Genomic DNA, 17,432 nt, shown 5'->3' on the forward strand with positions numbered 1-17,432 from the left:
GGCGCGCAGAAATATGAGACGAGTACAAATACGGTTGCACGTCTTATTAGCTTGGAAAGACGACAGCAAAGACGTCTCTCAGGAGCAATAGCCGGAGCACAGTCTGGAAACGCCATCAGCTTGAAAAAAATAAGAAGCGATGTTTGCGGCTTACTTTTTTTTTTTCGGAATTTATAGGTCCTCTTTGTGTGCAGCAAGGAACGCAGCAATACGCCGCCATTGCGGTTATCAGCCATTACGTGTGCCTCGCGTCTTACGTATACGTAAGTACGCACGGGCTGTGAGTACTGCGCCTCGCCGAGCCTCTAAAATAAATAAATAAATAAATAAATAAATAAATAAATAAATAAATAAATAAATAAATAAATCATTATATCAATCAATCAATCAATCAATCAATCAGTCAATCAAAGAACTTTATTTGCACCAAAGAAGCAAACATTTGAGGTGAAAAAAAGGTGGCCGGGAAAAAAGCTGTCCAATGACAGCTTGACAAGGCCCCAGCCACCCATCAGCGGTGAAACGAGAGGGTACAGCATTTGACCACAGAGAATAAAAAAAAAGATGCTAAACAATTCAAGTATGCGTTACAAAGTACAACGCAAAAAAATACAAAGATGCATGCACGTATGATAGACATATACATATATATGCAGAGTATATGAATAATGAAAGAAAACTTGCAAAACACGTGTTGTTCTATTGTTAGAAAAAAAGTTTGAATAGTTACGTAAACAGCCCTCTAACTTCTTTTTTGTATGTGGAATAAAATCTGCTATCCTTGTGTACCGAAATATTTAGTTATTGTTGGGACGGTGTGTCGGATGCGCTGCGTTTCATTGTGCGTTCGTGAGAATGGAACGTGCCAAGGTGGTTCATATCGGACGTGATAAGTAAATTAGTTTCGTTTAATGTTCGCGAGTTGAAGAAATGTGTCTGATTTTTCGAGTGCTGCCTATTTGTCGGCCGTCGACAACCACGACCTTAATACTATAAGAACTAGCAGTAACCCAGATGACACCACACCAGTAATCATAGAAGAAGTCAGAAAAGCTTTGGAGAGCATGCAAAGAGGCAAAGCTGCCGGTGAGGATCAGGTAACATCAGATCTGCTGAAAGATGGAGAACAGATTGTGTTAGAAAAACTAGCCACCCTGTTTACGAGGTGTCTCCTGATGGGAAGAGTACCAGAGTCTTGGAAGAACGCTAACATCATCTTAATACATAAGAAAGGAGATGACAAGGACTTGAAGAATTACAGGCCAATCAGCTTGCTCTCTGTAGTATACAAGCTATTTAAAAAGGTAATTGCTAACAGAGTAGAGAAAACATTGGAATTCAATCAACCAAAGAAACAAGCAGGATTTAGAACAGGCTACTCAACAATTGACCACATTCATACTATCAATCAGGTAATAGAGAAATGCTCAGAGTATAACCAACCACTATAAATAGCCTTCATAGATTACGAGAAGGCGTTTGATTCAGTAGAAATATCAGCCGTCATGCAGACACTACGGAATCAGGGCGTAGATGAAGTATATATAAACATTCTGGAAGAAATCTACAGGGGATCAACTGCTACCATAGTTCTTCATAAAGAAAGCAGCAAAATACCAATCAAGAAGGGTGTAAGGCAGGGGGACACAATCTCCCCAATGCTATTTACCACGTGCTTACAGGAGGTTTTCAGAAGCCTAGAATGGGAACAGTTAGGGATAAGAGTTAATGGAGAATACCTTAGTAACCTGCGCTTCCCCGATGACATTGCATTGCTGAGTAACTCAGGGGACGAATTGCAACTCATGATTACGGATTTAGACAAGGAGAGCAGAAAAGTGGGTCTTAAAATTAATCTGAAGAAAACGAAAGTAATGTACAACAACCTCGGAAAGCAGCAGCGCTTCGAGATAGGTAATAGTGCACTTGAAGTTGTAAAAGACTATGTCTACTTAGGGCAGGTAATAACCGCAGAGCCGAACCACGAGATTAAAGTAACTAGAAGAATAAGAATGGGGTAGAGCACATTCGGCAAGCACTCTCAAATTATGACAGGTAGATTGCCACTATCCCTCAAGAGAAGGTATATAACAGCTGTATCTTGCCGGTACTTAGCTACGGAGCAGAAACCTGGAGACTTACAAAGAGAGTTCCGCTTAAATTGAGGACGACGCAGCGAGCAATGGAAAGAAAAATGGTAGGTGTAACCTTAAGAGACAAGAAGAGAGCAGAGTGGATTAGGGAACAAACGGGGGTTAAAGATATCATAGCTGAAATCAAGAAGAAGAAATGGACATGGGCCGGGCATGTAGCGCGTAGACAGGATAACCGCTGGTCTTTAAGGGTAACTGACTGGATTCCCAGAGAAGGAAAGCGGGTTAGGGGGAGACAGAAGGTTAGGTGGGCAGATGAGATTAAGAAGTTTGCGGGTATAAATTGGCAGCAGCAAGCACAGGACCGGGTTAACTGGCGGAACATGGGAGAGGCCTTTGTCCTGCAGTGGACGTAGTCAGGCTGATGATGATGATGATGATGCGTGCATACATGACGGTATGCACACGACGGCCGACAGATGGCAGCGATTTCGCATATGGTCTATAAAAATATCTTACATCTAATCATAAGCCTAAAGTACCGGACAATCAGACACCGCAAACACTTGAGGCTCGGGCAGGGGTGCTTATTCGAAATCTATGATATGCTATTTTCGCATTCCTTACCGTGCTTATTCTGCTCATATCTGCTATTTATAGAGTGGCTACTATAATTACACGTTGCTTTCTCTTCATTGTTTTCTTCCTGTTTTCGCATTCATGTTTGTCATGATTATGGTGTACTGAGCCCATCCTTTTTTCATTGCTAATTTAATATACGCGTACATTTTTTTCCTACTTATCCGTGACTGAGTGTTGGAGCGTAAACCTGTACTGTTGCTGACTTTTATCACCAGGCTCAACACCTCTCCATCGAGATAGCAAATTATTTAATGTGTAATGCAATGTATCTGCAAATAAGAAGCCACATGCCACACTCATCGGGGAGTCTTCTGCAGCGGAGAACGTGACCATTAGTACCGAACGCTGTTCCACGGCTCTTCTTGAAAAGTATGTATCTGAAATTGTTGAGATAAATCTATAACTCAAAACAAATTTTTTTGATCCCCGAGGGATCAGCTAGCTTTCTTTGCTCAGCGTCTTCAAATAAGGTAGGCCTCCTTTGCAGACGCTGAGTGTCAAATGAGTGCGATAGCCACTGGCTTTACATGCGTTCCCGCATTCTCTTCCAAGAAGTACTGGCGAGCGTCACTGACCTCTCAAGACGCAGTGCCACCGCACGAAATTTGAGAAAGGACAGGGCAATTGCTGACTCAACAAAGGAATATTAAAACTCAACTTGACGAAATAAGGACAACGCTCGCACCAGTCGTTCAAGTAGAAGATATCGTAAAACCGAAAAAGAATGTTTCCATTCCTCGAAAGTCACACTTCCCAGGCAGCGATAACCTAAATCTACCCCGACATTGCAATTACCGGCAACCCAAGCCTGCGCATCTGAAACGTCCTCGAGGGCAACCCGGATCCGTACCACATCTGGGCCACGCAGACGTGAAGCAGGGGAGTGTACATAGACGTCTTTCAGCTCGCGGATATCTGTTTGTCTGCGTACACGAGAAAAACGAAGAAATTCTGGGGTTGAGTTACGCCTGCCCTGTCTGCGCCAGGGACGTGAGGTTATGGCGTCACCGATGATGCGGTGAACGAACGGAGCGACTGTGCGAACATGCGCAGCGGGACAGGTGCGAGAGCATGCATATGCCCAGTCTCATAAGCCAGGAAATAACGAACGCAGCCACCCCCGTTTGTAGTACCATTGGGGGCGTAGTACTATTACCCACAGTAAGTAAGTCGTTCTGAGCATAGTTGCAGCCTGGACAAAGGAAAGTTGGGGCTGCAACTAGGCCACCTACATGCCTTCCCGTGGCAACGTTAGAGCTTACACACTCAAAGAAAAACCAACCTCGGTGAAAATATAAGCAATCGCCGATAATATATATATATATATATATATATATATATATATATATATATATATATATATATGAGGTATCTTTGAAAAAAAACATTATTTTTTCAAAGACCCCTCCGATACTGATACCCTGAAGTACCTTATTCGTTGGAAAAAGGTTCTATTGGCGGGTTTAGTTGAATACAACCACAGTTCATATTTCTGCATAATCTACTCGAACACCAAAGCACTTTTAGTACCTAGTACCGCTACACCACTTTCTTTAGTCCCTATGCATATACGTTCACCACCTGGGGATTTTTTGCTGTTCGAGTTCATCCGTAAGCATTTTTGGGGCTCAGCTTGCACACACTTGGTGAATTCCAAACTTTTTAGCTAGAACCATGTAAATTGTAGAGCATATCCCCGAAGGAATCTATCCGACAGATTAAAAACAGTCAGTTATTGACCTAATTGTGATTCTCTGTCTATTTCTTTAATAGTTTCATTCGTCGATGCTGAACCTGCCACTCCGCTCTTCGTGGAAATCGTAAGGCTGTTTGTGAAATATCGGCACCATTCCTTTGCCTTTTTTCTCCTATTGCTGCAGGCCCATAAACTACAATGCATGCTTTGCTTACCTTTTTCTCACTGGTATTTACAGTTTACAGCCCGCGCTTTACAGCAATTTACAGACCGCGCTTTCCAATTGGCGGGAGCAACGATTCCCAGGCACAACTACATCGCCCGATCAAGCAGACGACGACAAAGCCAGAACAATAACTTAAGCACCTTGCTGAAGAAAAAACACATAACACTGCATTCAAAAATAAATTTTTGTTCTGGCACGTAAGCACTTAAATATTAGCAAACGACCGTTACTTCCCTCACTTGTCTATGTATTAGTTGTTTATCAGGAAGGTTTTCTAATACCGCGTCATAACGAACAATTGGGTGACTTGGTGTGCTTCCATTGTCAACGAATAAAAGCGCGACAAAAACGTGAACCGGAACTACAGCGCTGTAGATTGTGTTTTTTGTCTCCCGTCCCCGTTTTCGTGACGCGAATAATCGTTCTGATATTGCTTTTGTGCTTTACACTATCGCCAAAGCACGAGGAGAATCTCCTGTGCGTGAACCTGTTTTATCTCTTATTTTCCGACCGCTAACAAAATAAACGCTACAGAACATGCAGAATGAGTAAAAGTGGTGGCAGCATGTCAGTCAAAAACCGCTTAGTCTGCATGCAGGGGAACTTATTGCGCTGGCCGACTATTACGTCGCATCACGAGGAGCATCGCAAGCGTGTATATATTCGCTATTACAGCTAGGTTTATTCTTGCTATTTTGTTTGTAACTTTTTTGTGGAAAAAACACCAGCATGAAGGCAGTGCTTTGTTGTTGTCTTTTATACCGTATCATGATTATATCGCGCTTGGTTACGCGATTAAAGTCGTGTTTGATAGATGCACGACATGTGATGATTTTTATTAGGAATTCACTTCTCCTTTGGATACTGATAGATGCTGTTGAGCGGTACCTGAGTATTACTATAGGGCGTTATCCTTTTTTTTTCAGGTGCGCTCCAGAGGCGACGAATTGAGAAACAACAGGAAAGGTGCGCCGGCAGCGAGGCTGGTTTTCCAGCAGAGCCTTGCGACACATCCGGCAAGCGAGAGCTTCCACTTTCTCTCGGGAATTACCCCGCGCGTCCGCCAAGGATACGACGCCGCCACCGAGCTATCGGAAACAACAGCAACGGTGCAACCCCCTTTTTCTACACTGCGATTCGTCGACGACGCGGTCCTGCGCACACCCGCAATATTCTACTTGTACCGTTCGGCCGCACAAAGGGGAACGCCTTAGCTTGCAGAATCAGAAGAGAAAAAAAGAAACTGCCGAAAAGTGCGCGTATGCATATATATATATATATATATATATATATATATATATATATATATATATATATATATATATATATATATATATATATATACATATATATATATACATATGAAAGAAGTGTTACATAGCGGCTTATTTTTTCTTTTGAAACACAGGTCTAATAACTTTGCCTACACTTTCCTTGCATTACTGTCTGTTAGTTCTATTTTCTTTCTTTCTCTCTCTCTCTCTCTCTCTCTCTCTCTCTATATATATATATATATATATATATATATATATATATATATATATATATATATATATGTATGTATACAACAGTAATTGGTATCTTGCTTGACCTGAATTTATTTGATGTAGCGAGTACAAATTTATATTACCACAGCAATAATACCTAGCTGTTTTAACATAACTTCCTGGCGCTCGGTATTCTTCCTTTGCCTTCAAGAGTAACATAAATAGGAAGTAATAGATATAACTAACAGTAAGTGATATAGCCCTGCACTTGGCTACAGTCTTTCAAACTAAATATATGAATAAACAGAGCGCTACAAAATATGTATATTCCGCGCGAACGTTTACAGCCTAAAAAAAGCCTCGGTAGGGGCATCTGAAAATAGAGGCCTCTGACTAAGCAGACGAAAAAACCACGACAAGGACAGCAGAGGGCTCAGCCCCAGCGAAAAATATAAATAATCAAGATTGCCCAAAGTGACCACTAGGTGCATTACAGGCGTAGCGGTGATTTTCGCTTCACGGTTTCTCATCGTAATAAGATGGCGTGGTCGTGCAAGGCCAGTAGTGTACGTTCAAAAACGCGATATAAATTCAAGCACTGATTCCTTATGAGGACACGCTGTATATTCCGGTAAGTAAAGCACGAACAAAAGCATAACAGCGAAAAAAAGTTTGTCACTAGCTTTTAATAAAAACCTAGCGACAAAAGCATTCAGCAACACATGACAAATACGTATATATATATATATATATATACATATATATATATATATATATATATATAATTTTTAATAAGGAGAAGTACGCATGCCTGCACAACAAAATGAGCGCCACCTGGAACGTTAGCTCGGACACTGCGTAGCGAATGTGCCCAAAGTTGCTCATATTCGCTGCTATAAAGATAATAGAGGCAATGTCACATGTTAATCACATCAACGTTTTATGCAATGAAATAGTTTATTTACCCTGGTCTCCATACGAAGTAAATTATGTCGCATATTTATTGAGCGTACTATCTATCCGGCAGCTTTTCCGTATATGGTATTTCTAAGAGCTTGTTCCGCAGCGTTCCTATGCACACCTCATGGTACCATTGCCCACTAACCACCGCAGCAGACTGCTTTGAACGAAGGTATCTGTGGGCTCCGGTTTAGCTCAAAATTTCAAATGGTGGAATGCTGGAAATAATAAATTTTCAAAGTTTCAAGGCTGTCGCTCAAACCAGCAGCCTTCGCCTTCATAAGCATAATGACAAACAAACAAAACATCAAGCTATTGTAAATGAAGCCAGTTAGTTTTCACTGTTGTCAGTAATTAAGTATTGTAAGTAGATTGTGAAACTTAGTTGTGAAAACAGTGAAACACTTGTTCATTGAACGGCGGTGCACCAACACGATAACAAAGAGAAAGACCACAAGTACTCAGTGCTGACTCGTAATTGCATTTTTCATTTGAGAAACAGCGTGAGACAACAGCACCCAAAAGTTTACCGTATCGATGTACTAAAGATAGCTCTCAATCATGATATTGCAGACTTAAGGAAAAGAAAAAAACCACAAGAAGGTACAAAAATGGTATTACAAGCATGATTCTGAAAAAAAAAAAGCGCAACCCGCGAATCTTTCATTAGCGGTACTACCTGCACACGATTCTTTTCGTCTTACAATGTTTTGTTTGAATGTTTTAAACGAAAGCTTTACATGGCTAAACGAAACGAGAAACCGTTCACCACGAGTTTCAATAACGTCACCATAGGCTGCAGCGTCAGTTACATCTCTCTCTCTCTACGTCACACCTACAACGCCCGTGGCAGCATTGTGAGTGATTTTGTTCATCCCTTCTCAGCCATGCCCCCAAGCGCGCGCACACAAGTTTCCACTTACAGTTTCTGCATGGTATTAACGAGAACTGCCAGACGATTGCGCCAAGAAAAGACTAGGGGAGAAATATTGTAATGTAATTGTGAGGAAAAGTGGACGAAAAGATAAGTTGATGTGGGCAGTTATCTTTATTCAACGAGTTCGGGACACTAATTTTTTTCCTGTTGGTGTGACGCAGCAAATGATGCCAACAAGCAATAAATAAGTGTCCCACACTGGCTGCAATGGCAACAGGCGGCACTGACTTACGCTTCCACGTTTTCCTATAAAGTAGACTGGGGGATAGCCACCATGGTAGTTCAGTTGGCAGAGCATCGCACGCATTATTCGAAGGTGGCAGGTTCGGTCCCAGCCCACCGCAAGTAATCTTTTCATCCACTTTGCTTTCTTCTAAATTACATTACAATTATTTCTAATAACGTCTCCTATACTGTGCTTGACGTAATTGACTGTCAATTCTCAGAAATATAGTGTTTAACTAAAAAAACAAGCTCAAATTTTCTGGTCTTATCCTTTACATACATCGAACGAACCCCCGAGCAGCAAACAACTTTTCAAGAAGAGCGTCCATAGCTGATCCGTGAGAAGTGAAGTCACGTTCGCCGGGCCGATGCCGCAGTTTAGGAGCAACAGGTCCAAGTGGCGAAGCGCAAGCAGTAACTGCGCACTGGGGATCCGGCCGCATTTCGAGGAGAATAAGCGACAACGGCGAGCCGAGAAAGCGGCGTTGTAGGCAGAACAGCGACAACGTGGCAATGGCAGAAACGCGTTTGCAGGGGTCAACGCCCACTTTAGGCGGGAGTTTCTCGAGTGGTAATTTCGCTTCTGCTGCGACGTCTGCGGCGCCTGTGGCCGTGCGTTTCCGCTTTCTGGTTAAATATCTGTGTGGAGTGCCTTCATGGTGAATTACTCTTAACAATAATGTTTATGACCATGTCAACAAATCAGCATGTTTTGCAACACAATAGCAAAAGATGTATACATGTTTCAGAATCTGCATTTCAGTCATGCAAAAGATCTGTAGAGATGTCTATCGAAACCTGAGCGCAAGTCTTTTTTAGAATGGACGCATGTACAAGACATGAGAAACCGTCTTCACGGTTTTAGCAGGACTTTATTTAGATACTGAGGCGTTCTGGCTCTGTCCACTCGAGACATTTGCCCCACTAGATGAAACAAGAAAAGAAGCGGAAATTTGGGGGCTAGTTCCATCTGAACTAGACAAAATAATATCGAGAAAAGACAATAATGCCAAGGAGAGTTCAGGGGATGGTATAAGAAGTAACTAATGTAAATGTGAAGAAAGAAATGTGGACGAAAAGATAACTTGCCGTGGGCCGCGACCAAACTTCCCACTCGCGAATAAGGCGTTCGCTGCTCTACCAACTGTGCCGCAGCAGCGGTCATCGCTCCATCCACTTTATGAAGCATGTACATTCAGTGAGTTAGTTTTGTTTTGTTTTTATGGCGCATAGGCAACTTAAGCCTATGTAATGCCCTACGGGCTCTGAGGGTATTCTAATAATTAAATAAATAAATAAGCCATCATGCACCAAACGCATGGTATGACTCTTTTAAAGTGGTGGGACGCCTCGCCGAGTCCTTGCCTAGGCAAGGGCCTTGAGGATACTAACCGAGTCTAGAATACCTCGATTGTCTTCTCAAAAGTGGGAAGCCCTAAGAGGTGTTCCTGTGTATTTAGACGACGCAAGGTATAAATTAATAGTTTGTCAGAAAAACCCGCTTCGTTTAGGAAGCTGAAAACTTCTGAGTTATCAACAAGCACGTCTTCAATTAGAAGCAGTGCAGGAAGAAGAGGTATGTGTTCATTGTAAAATACGATAAAATGTTTTTTACCTTAGTTCTTCTAGTTTAGTGCATGACAGTAAAATATAATTTACTGATAGTTCACCTGCGCATTTTGGACACAGAGGTTTGTCGTCTTTTGTTAGTAAGCAATTGTGTGTGAGGTGTGTGTGTCCAATGCGTAACTGACATGAAACTACTTCTATGAACTTCCAGGACTTCCATTCTTCTGAGGTGTGTTTCAATGAGATGGAGCTTATTTTTTGTTTCTGGGTGCCATCTAGCTTGCCATGCATTTATGAGTTTGTAGTGTACTGATTTCATGACGTCTTTGTATGGAAAGCTGACCTTCCTTATTTTTTTTACATCGTGCTTCTCCTACACATTTACCTGCCTTCTCGTTTCCACAGATTCTGACGTGGCTTGGTACCCAGCAAACCCCATGTTGCGTCCCTGTTTTATAAATGTTATGCTGTGTAGGATGTCACCTATCATCGGTATATACGGGTTTCTCGGATGAAGGGCTCTTAGTACTCTTAATGAGTCTGTGTATACTATGCTGTTTTCGATGTTTTCATTTTTGATTTTTTTCTACCACAGCTGAGACTACGTAGCATTCTGCGGTAAATACGGATGCGCTATGCAGTAGCTGAACTGCATGTTCCCAATGTTTGTGTAGTAATGTACTTCCAACATAACGTATCGATTTGGAACCATTAGTTTAAAATGCTGTGCATCTTGCATATTTTGCCTGAAGTGCTAAGAATTCCTGTAGTATATGCTCCGCGGTGTTTTTTTAAATAGGGTTAAAGTGAAGTCGCACACAGAGGGGAGGCAGTACCAAGGCGGGAGTGCATTGGTTCTCGAGCAATCTTCGGTAACGTGTCCTTTAAATTTAAATCTTAGCACTTCTCTCTAAATCGGAGAAGTAGCGGCCTAATTGCTTGGAGTTTGTTAATAAATAGTGTTATGGATGGGCAATGAGTTTGCATAGGGTGACAAAGGTGGTTGGGCATGGATCAAATCTTTAGAAAGTATGAGCATGTGAGCGTTAGTGAGTGCCGCTTGTAGCCAAGATGGTTAGTGTGGAACATCCATTTTGTGCCCGTTACGTAGCACGTGCACTTATTGCGAGATGGCAGCTGACCAATGAGCGCACGCATACTTCTTGGCATCGATACAGAAGTACGAGAACCCCACGATGAATGTAGGAAAAAAGTGGACGCATCATTCAAAGCTCCTAGGTTTGGACTCTGCCTGCACTCTTGAAATAAAAAAAAGGTAGCAGCACTTGCCAACTTTTGGTAGTGATGGTTTTCCACATATGTTACAGTGCATTTAGTAACTGCGAGGGTGGTAACACTTGCTACCTTTGCCGTTACTAACAGTTTTAGTAACTGTTAATACCCTAGCTGTTACTAACCATAGGTAGTAACATTTGGTATTTTAGGAAAAATGAAAGTAGGAAGGGCTATTACCATGCTCATTTTGCCGCATTATCTCCCAATTGTTAATAATGGGTATTTAATATCTCATTGGTACAGAACTTCGGGTAATCTGCGGTACGCCGTGAACGTGAAGAGTAAATAGCCGTAGCAAGTACACTACACTACTGTACTAAGTAAACGACTCGCGCAGTATACATAGCATCTACTTTATATAGCATTGTCTGGCACACATGAGCACTTGTGTTTCAGGAGGAATTATAAAAAAAAATGCGAGCTTAGAGCGCTATACCACACTACCTGATTACGCGTGTTTTGGGACGCAGCACAAGACTTTCAACCAACCGTACTTGTAAAAAATGACATCTCATACGTAGTTATTATGAAAGTGCCACAAGAAAAATTATCTACAGCGGACAAAACAGGGTACGGAACTCACTAATTGATTGATATGTGGAGTTTAACGTCCCCAAATCACCATATAATTATGAGAGAAGCCGTAGTGGAGGGCTTCGGTAATTTCGATCACCTGGGGTTCTTTAACGTGCACCCAAATGTGAGCACACCGACCTACAACATTTCCGCCTCCGTCGGAAATGCAGCCACCACAACCGGGACCTGCGGGTCAACAGCCGAGTACCTTAGTCACTAGACCACCGATGCGGGGCACGGAACATAGTCTACGTGCAATTCATTATTTTGCTGCGTTCATATATTGGCGGTTAGAAGGTAATAATAGTTTCTGGGGTTTTACGTTCCAAAATCACAATAATATCATGAGACACGAGGTAATGAGGGACTCAGAATTTACTTTGACCATCTCGTTACGTTTGATCCACCTGTCATATCAGTTTGCTCTAATTTACCAAGTTTGTTGTAATTGCTTGTTACAACGCGTGGATTGCTTATGATCTATTAACTTGCATTTCTCCGTTTCTATAAAATGAGAATGACGCTCACATACACGGTTGCATGATTTATGATAGATGTTTTTTTATCTGTAGATATCTGATGCGTCATTTCTCTGTTTAAAGATGATACGTCGATATTATGAAACACGAGGTAATGAGGAACTCAGGATTTTTTTTTGACCATCTGGTTACCTTTGATCCACCTGTCATGTCAGTTTGCTCTAATTTACCAAGTTTGTTGTAATTGCCTGTTAACGCCTTTCTCTGTTTAAAGATCATACGTCGAGAGGAGTTTTCTCATTTCATATTTCTTAGTGAACTTCGGTGACTTCAAGCGCATCTACCCACCCACCCACCCATCCATCCGTCCATCCATCCGTTCGTTCGTCCGTTCGTCCGTCCGTCCGTTCGTCCGTCCGCCCGTTCGTCCGCCCGTTCGTCCGCCCGTTCGTCCGCCCGTTCGTCCGCCCGTTCGTCCACCCGTTCGTCCGCCCGTTCGTCCGCCCGTTCGTCCACCCGTTCGTCCACCCGTTCGTCCACCCATCTGTCCGTCTAGCCACCTACGACTTTCAGCTCTCTTTCAGCAACCTTCATCATTTGTATCAATACCGAAATTGGTATGGCTTAACATTGCTGTATCACGAGCATAATTGACCGGTCATAACATGAAAATCATGACGTGCATGTCATGATTTACATTTCATGGCCTTGGTGTTCTTGCGGTGGTTTATTTCACAAGAAATATCGCCAAACTGGTACGGTATTACATGAGTGCATGGCGAACATCAGTGACAGACCCGAAAGTGGAAATCATGACATGCATGTCATGATTTCCACTTTCAGTGCACGCCACGCTCATGCTGCACTCACAGCCGTTTCGCTAGCTTCACATATACCAAATTCGGTATTACTTAACTTGAATTGACGACGAAGGTAAAAGACACGTCCAAACAGGATAATCATGATATGCGTGTAACGCAAAACATGACTACGTGCTACGCTCATAGCGTGCTCACAGCCGTTTCGCTCGCGCCACATATTACAAATTTGGTATTAAGTGCTGTGAATGGACGACGAAGGCAAATGAAACGTTTAAACACGATAATAATGACATGCGTGTCATGTAAAACATGACTACATGTTACGCTCATAGCGCGCTCGCGACCGTTTTGCTTGCTCCACGTATTACAAATTTGGCATCTACCACGTGACGTCAACAGACGACGAAAGTAAATGAAACGTCCGAACATGATAATCATGACATAAAAGACATGTTTGGTATAATTTACGCCTGCCTCGTAACGTTGCGCTGATTTTAAAGTGACATATCAACCTTCGTCATTTGTATTTCGCATATCATCGATTCCCATAGCACGTGGGATCTGCCAATTTTTTCATGGTGGTGAACTTTTCGAGAATTAGTTGCTTGCAAAATTCTTCATTACATATCTAACTTTTCAGCCCAACAAATCAACGCGATCACCTTATTACGAAAAAAGTTCCGGTAAAATCACGTCCAAAAATTTTCTCCCCTACCTTGTGACTGTGTCAGGCGCCCTCTCACGATATGAATGTGGTTCGCGAATCTACAGACACACCAGCATCGAGACAGTTAATCGCCTTGTATGCGCTTCATTTTCCGCTCCTTCAAGCAAGTTTTACTGCGTGCGTAATGAATTTACACTAGTTACGACAGCCCCGCGTCGTATATTGCTAAAAAATGCATCTGTTTCCTTCAACATTGCTTCCTCAGTCAGCTAAGGGGGGTAATGAGAATCAGTGCTTTCCATGCGCGCTATGCCATCTGAATTACATTATTATGGCTGTTCATTGATATGCATTTCACCGCGAAAAATTAGAGCCGGTCCTAGTGTTGGACAGCGTTTCAGGGGCGAAGCTTCATATGGCGTGGCTTGTGCGTCCCGTTGTATGTAACCACCGGTGGCACATATCCGAGAGAGCGGTCCTTAGAATGTCCGCTGCATGGCGGTACTTGTATACAGATGTGAGATAGCGGTACTTGGAGTGTTCACTAGACAGACGGACGAACATATCCGAGAGAGCAGTCCTTAGAATGTCGGCTAGATGGCGGTACTTGTATATGATGGATACATGAGGAAAAGATGCGATAGCGGTACTTGGAGTGTTTACTTGATAGACTGATAGACGGACGGATGGACAGACAGACGGACAGTGGGGCGGACAGACGGACAAACAGAGGGACGGACGGAAGCACGCATGGACTGACGAACGCTTCGCCCCGCCAATCATCATTCACTCCGCGAATATGCGGCGATTTTTTAGAACTTCCCACTCACCCTGTTAGAAGTAAATCACAACGCTGTAATCTTTTTTCTTTCTGCGATATGATGTGGACCAGTTGCAAATGTGCCGCAGGTACGAGAATCAAGTGAAAAGACTGAGCCAGAACACATACGTGTACCAAAACAAGTTGGATAGCTTAATTGCTATTTACAAGGACAATATTATGGAACTCGGCTTGTGTTACCGTTGAAGAGTCGTATTACACCCGCCTGAACTTTCATGGAAATGAAATGAGACAATTTCGGGCTAAGCAATGCCCTTACGTTTCTTCCGGCCCAGTAGTAGCGGCCACATTCGTAGAGACACGATACTGTTATCGGGAGTGATTTTGTATACATACAGGGCAAGGGCCGCAGTTCAGTCCGTGAGTACCGTAACTTTGTTTCATCCCGTTTCTCAGCGTATACTAAACGCTTTCTTGATGCCTATTTTTTATTTTTTCTAGATAGTGTCACCGAAATGCTGTCCTGTTAACGCGATGATATCGAATTGAAAACACATCGCCAGTAACATTGTGTAATAGCGTTGTACATAATGCTGGTGTTAATACGCTTCTTGTGCTGGTTGAGTGCTTTTTATCGGTTACATTACGTGGCCGCATGGCGTGCTCACTCAGAGGAGACGCCTCATACGTACACACGTGCGGCAGCCGTAAAACGGCGTTGTTAAAACACGTGGTGTACTGCAGTAAGGTTGTAAGAAAGGCACAAGGAACAGATAGACTGCACAGTTTTAAAGGCGGTAGTCTTTCTTGACAAATAAATTTCGGTCTGTCTGTCACACGATTCAGCCACAGGGCCAAAGTTTACAGCTAAACGCCCAGCCATATTGAACTGGTGGCTGTATTCTTACTTCTGAATTTGTCAATAAAGAAGCATATATACGCATACCCGAGGCGCCGCATCAATGGGTGAGTAATATGCGATGTGTTCTTTTACTAGAAAACACAGAGATACGTGATTCTAAAGACGCTAGTGTTTCTTAGGCTGCGATGAAAATGCGACGCTACGCACGAAAAAGCCCTCTGCCGACGATTCATCGGCAGGCGTCTACTTCGGCGCACCAGTAGTATCGGCGCACAGCCATTGATCCATCCACGCAATGCTTCTTCGCTAACTATCATGGTACCACAAGTGACCGCTCGGGGAGGTAGAAGCATATGGCATGCCGTATTATGGAATGTGTTTAAACAAACCTCCACTGCATTTTGACGGAAATGGTACGAGAACAGCATGGTTAGGAGCCGTATAATACGTCTGATTGAACGAACTCTAGGCGTACATCATCCCGCAGATAGTAAGCAAGGAAGTTATTTAGGTATTAAAACATTTGAGCATCATTCTGTTATTTACAGTGAATTACTATAATCCCTGGCGCCACAATACGCAGTTTTTGGTTAAACGCTGTCCATAGGGTAAATTACGTTCAACAACGGCCTGCAATGACGTCTTCGTGGTAAACTTAAGTTTGTGCATTTATCCGTTCTGTTATACATTACGTCAACTTGTAGTCGCCGCAGTATACATAGGCAAAAGTACGCTGAGCATGATGTTAATCTTAATACAGCTAGCATCTGGGGTTTAACGTCATAAAACGACGATATGATAATGACGGACCACCTGGTGTTTTTTCACGTGCACAGTGTAAGGGCGTCTGCCATTTTGACATCAACAAAATAGCCGGGATCGAATCCGCGACCTTGGAGTGAACAGCCGAGCGCCGTAACCGCTACACCAACATGTTTTTGCTGTCTGCGCCGTCTAGTGGTGAGCCACTTGCGGCCAAGGCAATTGCCCTGACAAGTTCCGTCAGAGCAACGCTCTCGACATGAAAGCAGTGCTGTCGGAGGCAGCCTAACGGTTCGACACTGACGGCACCGATTTCAGCTCGCGCTCCCGTGCTCCTAGGTGTATGCAAAGCGCGCTATCAGACGGAGTTCGCGCTAACGATGCGAGGACGTCTTGCGCGCGCGTGCCGACCCACGTGCCGACGAATGGTGCGCTGGGCGATCATCAGCAGGTCGTCACCATCTTGGCACTGGCCCCACGTAATGCTTGTCATGGCGCGCTGACAGGGCGCGCGACTGTGCTCACTCACCATCTTTCTCCTGGCCGCGCACTCGGGAAAGCAGCGCCGTAAGTATCCAAAACGCAACAAGGCTTCGTCGTCCTCCCATCGTTGTCGAGGGGAACCCCCGTGCTCAAGGCGGACGCACGGGCGGACAACACTCACGCAGCCAAGCGCCGAAACAGGTCTGGCCGGCAGCTCCGTCCTTCCTTGGTCTTGCCCCGCTGGCGGCAGGTGTCGCCGCCTCTGCGCAGGCGCCACGGTAGTCGCGCCGCGGCTGACATTCCTGTTCAAACGCCGTACGTTTGTAAGCAGGTTGATCACCTCCCCGAAGGAGGGCTGGCGCGTCGGCGTAGTTGAGCGCCACTCGAAGATGCCGTTTCTGCTATGACGTGTGCATGCTGAGTAGCCTATTTGAAAACAGTTGCTCACCGGCGCGCGTTACCACCTGCGATCGTTACGGGCTGATGACGCAGATGTGGCGAAAGTATACCGCCGGAGGCCGCAGCCCTACTGCATTTCCCACAAATGTTCGTCGCAACATTCCCCTCCATATTAGGTCAATGTATAGAGCAAACTTGGCACCCCCCCCCCCCCGGCTCCCCCTCATGCGTACGGCGATGATCTCGCGGGCATAAACTTTCTGCGTCCCTCTGTCCCCGAAAGCTATCTGCAGAACTAATCGAATTTGGCGAGTTATACGTCATATTTCAGAATAAGAATACCAACTGTGTGCATTAAAGTGATTAGGAACTAAAAATAATTGCACTGGTCTTTCATTTTACTTGATTTCATAGTTATTTCAGAGATACAGAAGATCACCGTGAAAGAGAGTAAAGCCTGACAAACCACCC

At 43.7% G+C, this 17,432-nt stretch overlaps 1 protein-coding gene across 3 annotated transcripts in view; it reads right to left on the reverse strand.

The window, feature by feature from the left end:
• The window catches only part of Duox (dual oxidase), a 545,810-nt gene extending 529,040 nt beyond the window's left edge, over positions 1 to 16,770 (reverse strand). For all 3 annotated transcript variants that reach the window (XM_075889290.1, XM_037429312.2, XM_037429311.2), the window contains exon 1: positions 16,609 to 16,770. In XM_075889290.1, the coding sequence (XP_075745405.1) occupies positions 16,609 to 16,687 (79 nt within the window). In that variant the 5' untranslated portion in view covers positions 16,688 to 16,770. The remainder of the gene's footprint in view (positions 1 to 16,608) is intronic.
• Between the last annotated feature and the right edge of the window lie 662 nt (positions 16,771 to 17,432).

Source organism: Rhipicephalus microplus, chromosome 1 (genome assembly GCF_043290135.1).
Source record: "Rhipicephalus microplus isolate Deutch F79 chromosome 1, USDA_Rmic, whole genome shotgun sequence".
NCBI classification, from domain to species: Eukaryota; Metazoa; Arthropoda; class Arachnida; order Ixodida; family Ixodidae; genus Rhipicephalus; species Rhipicephalus microplus.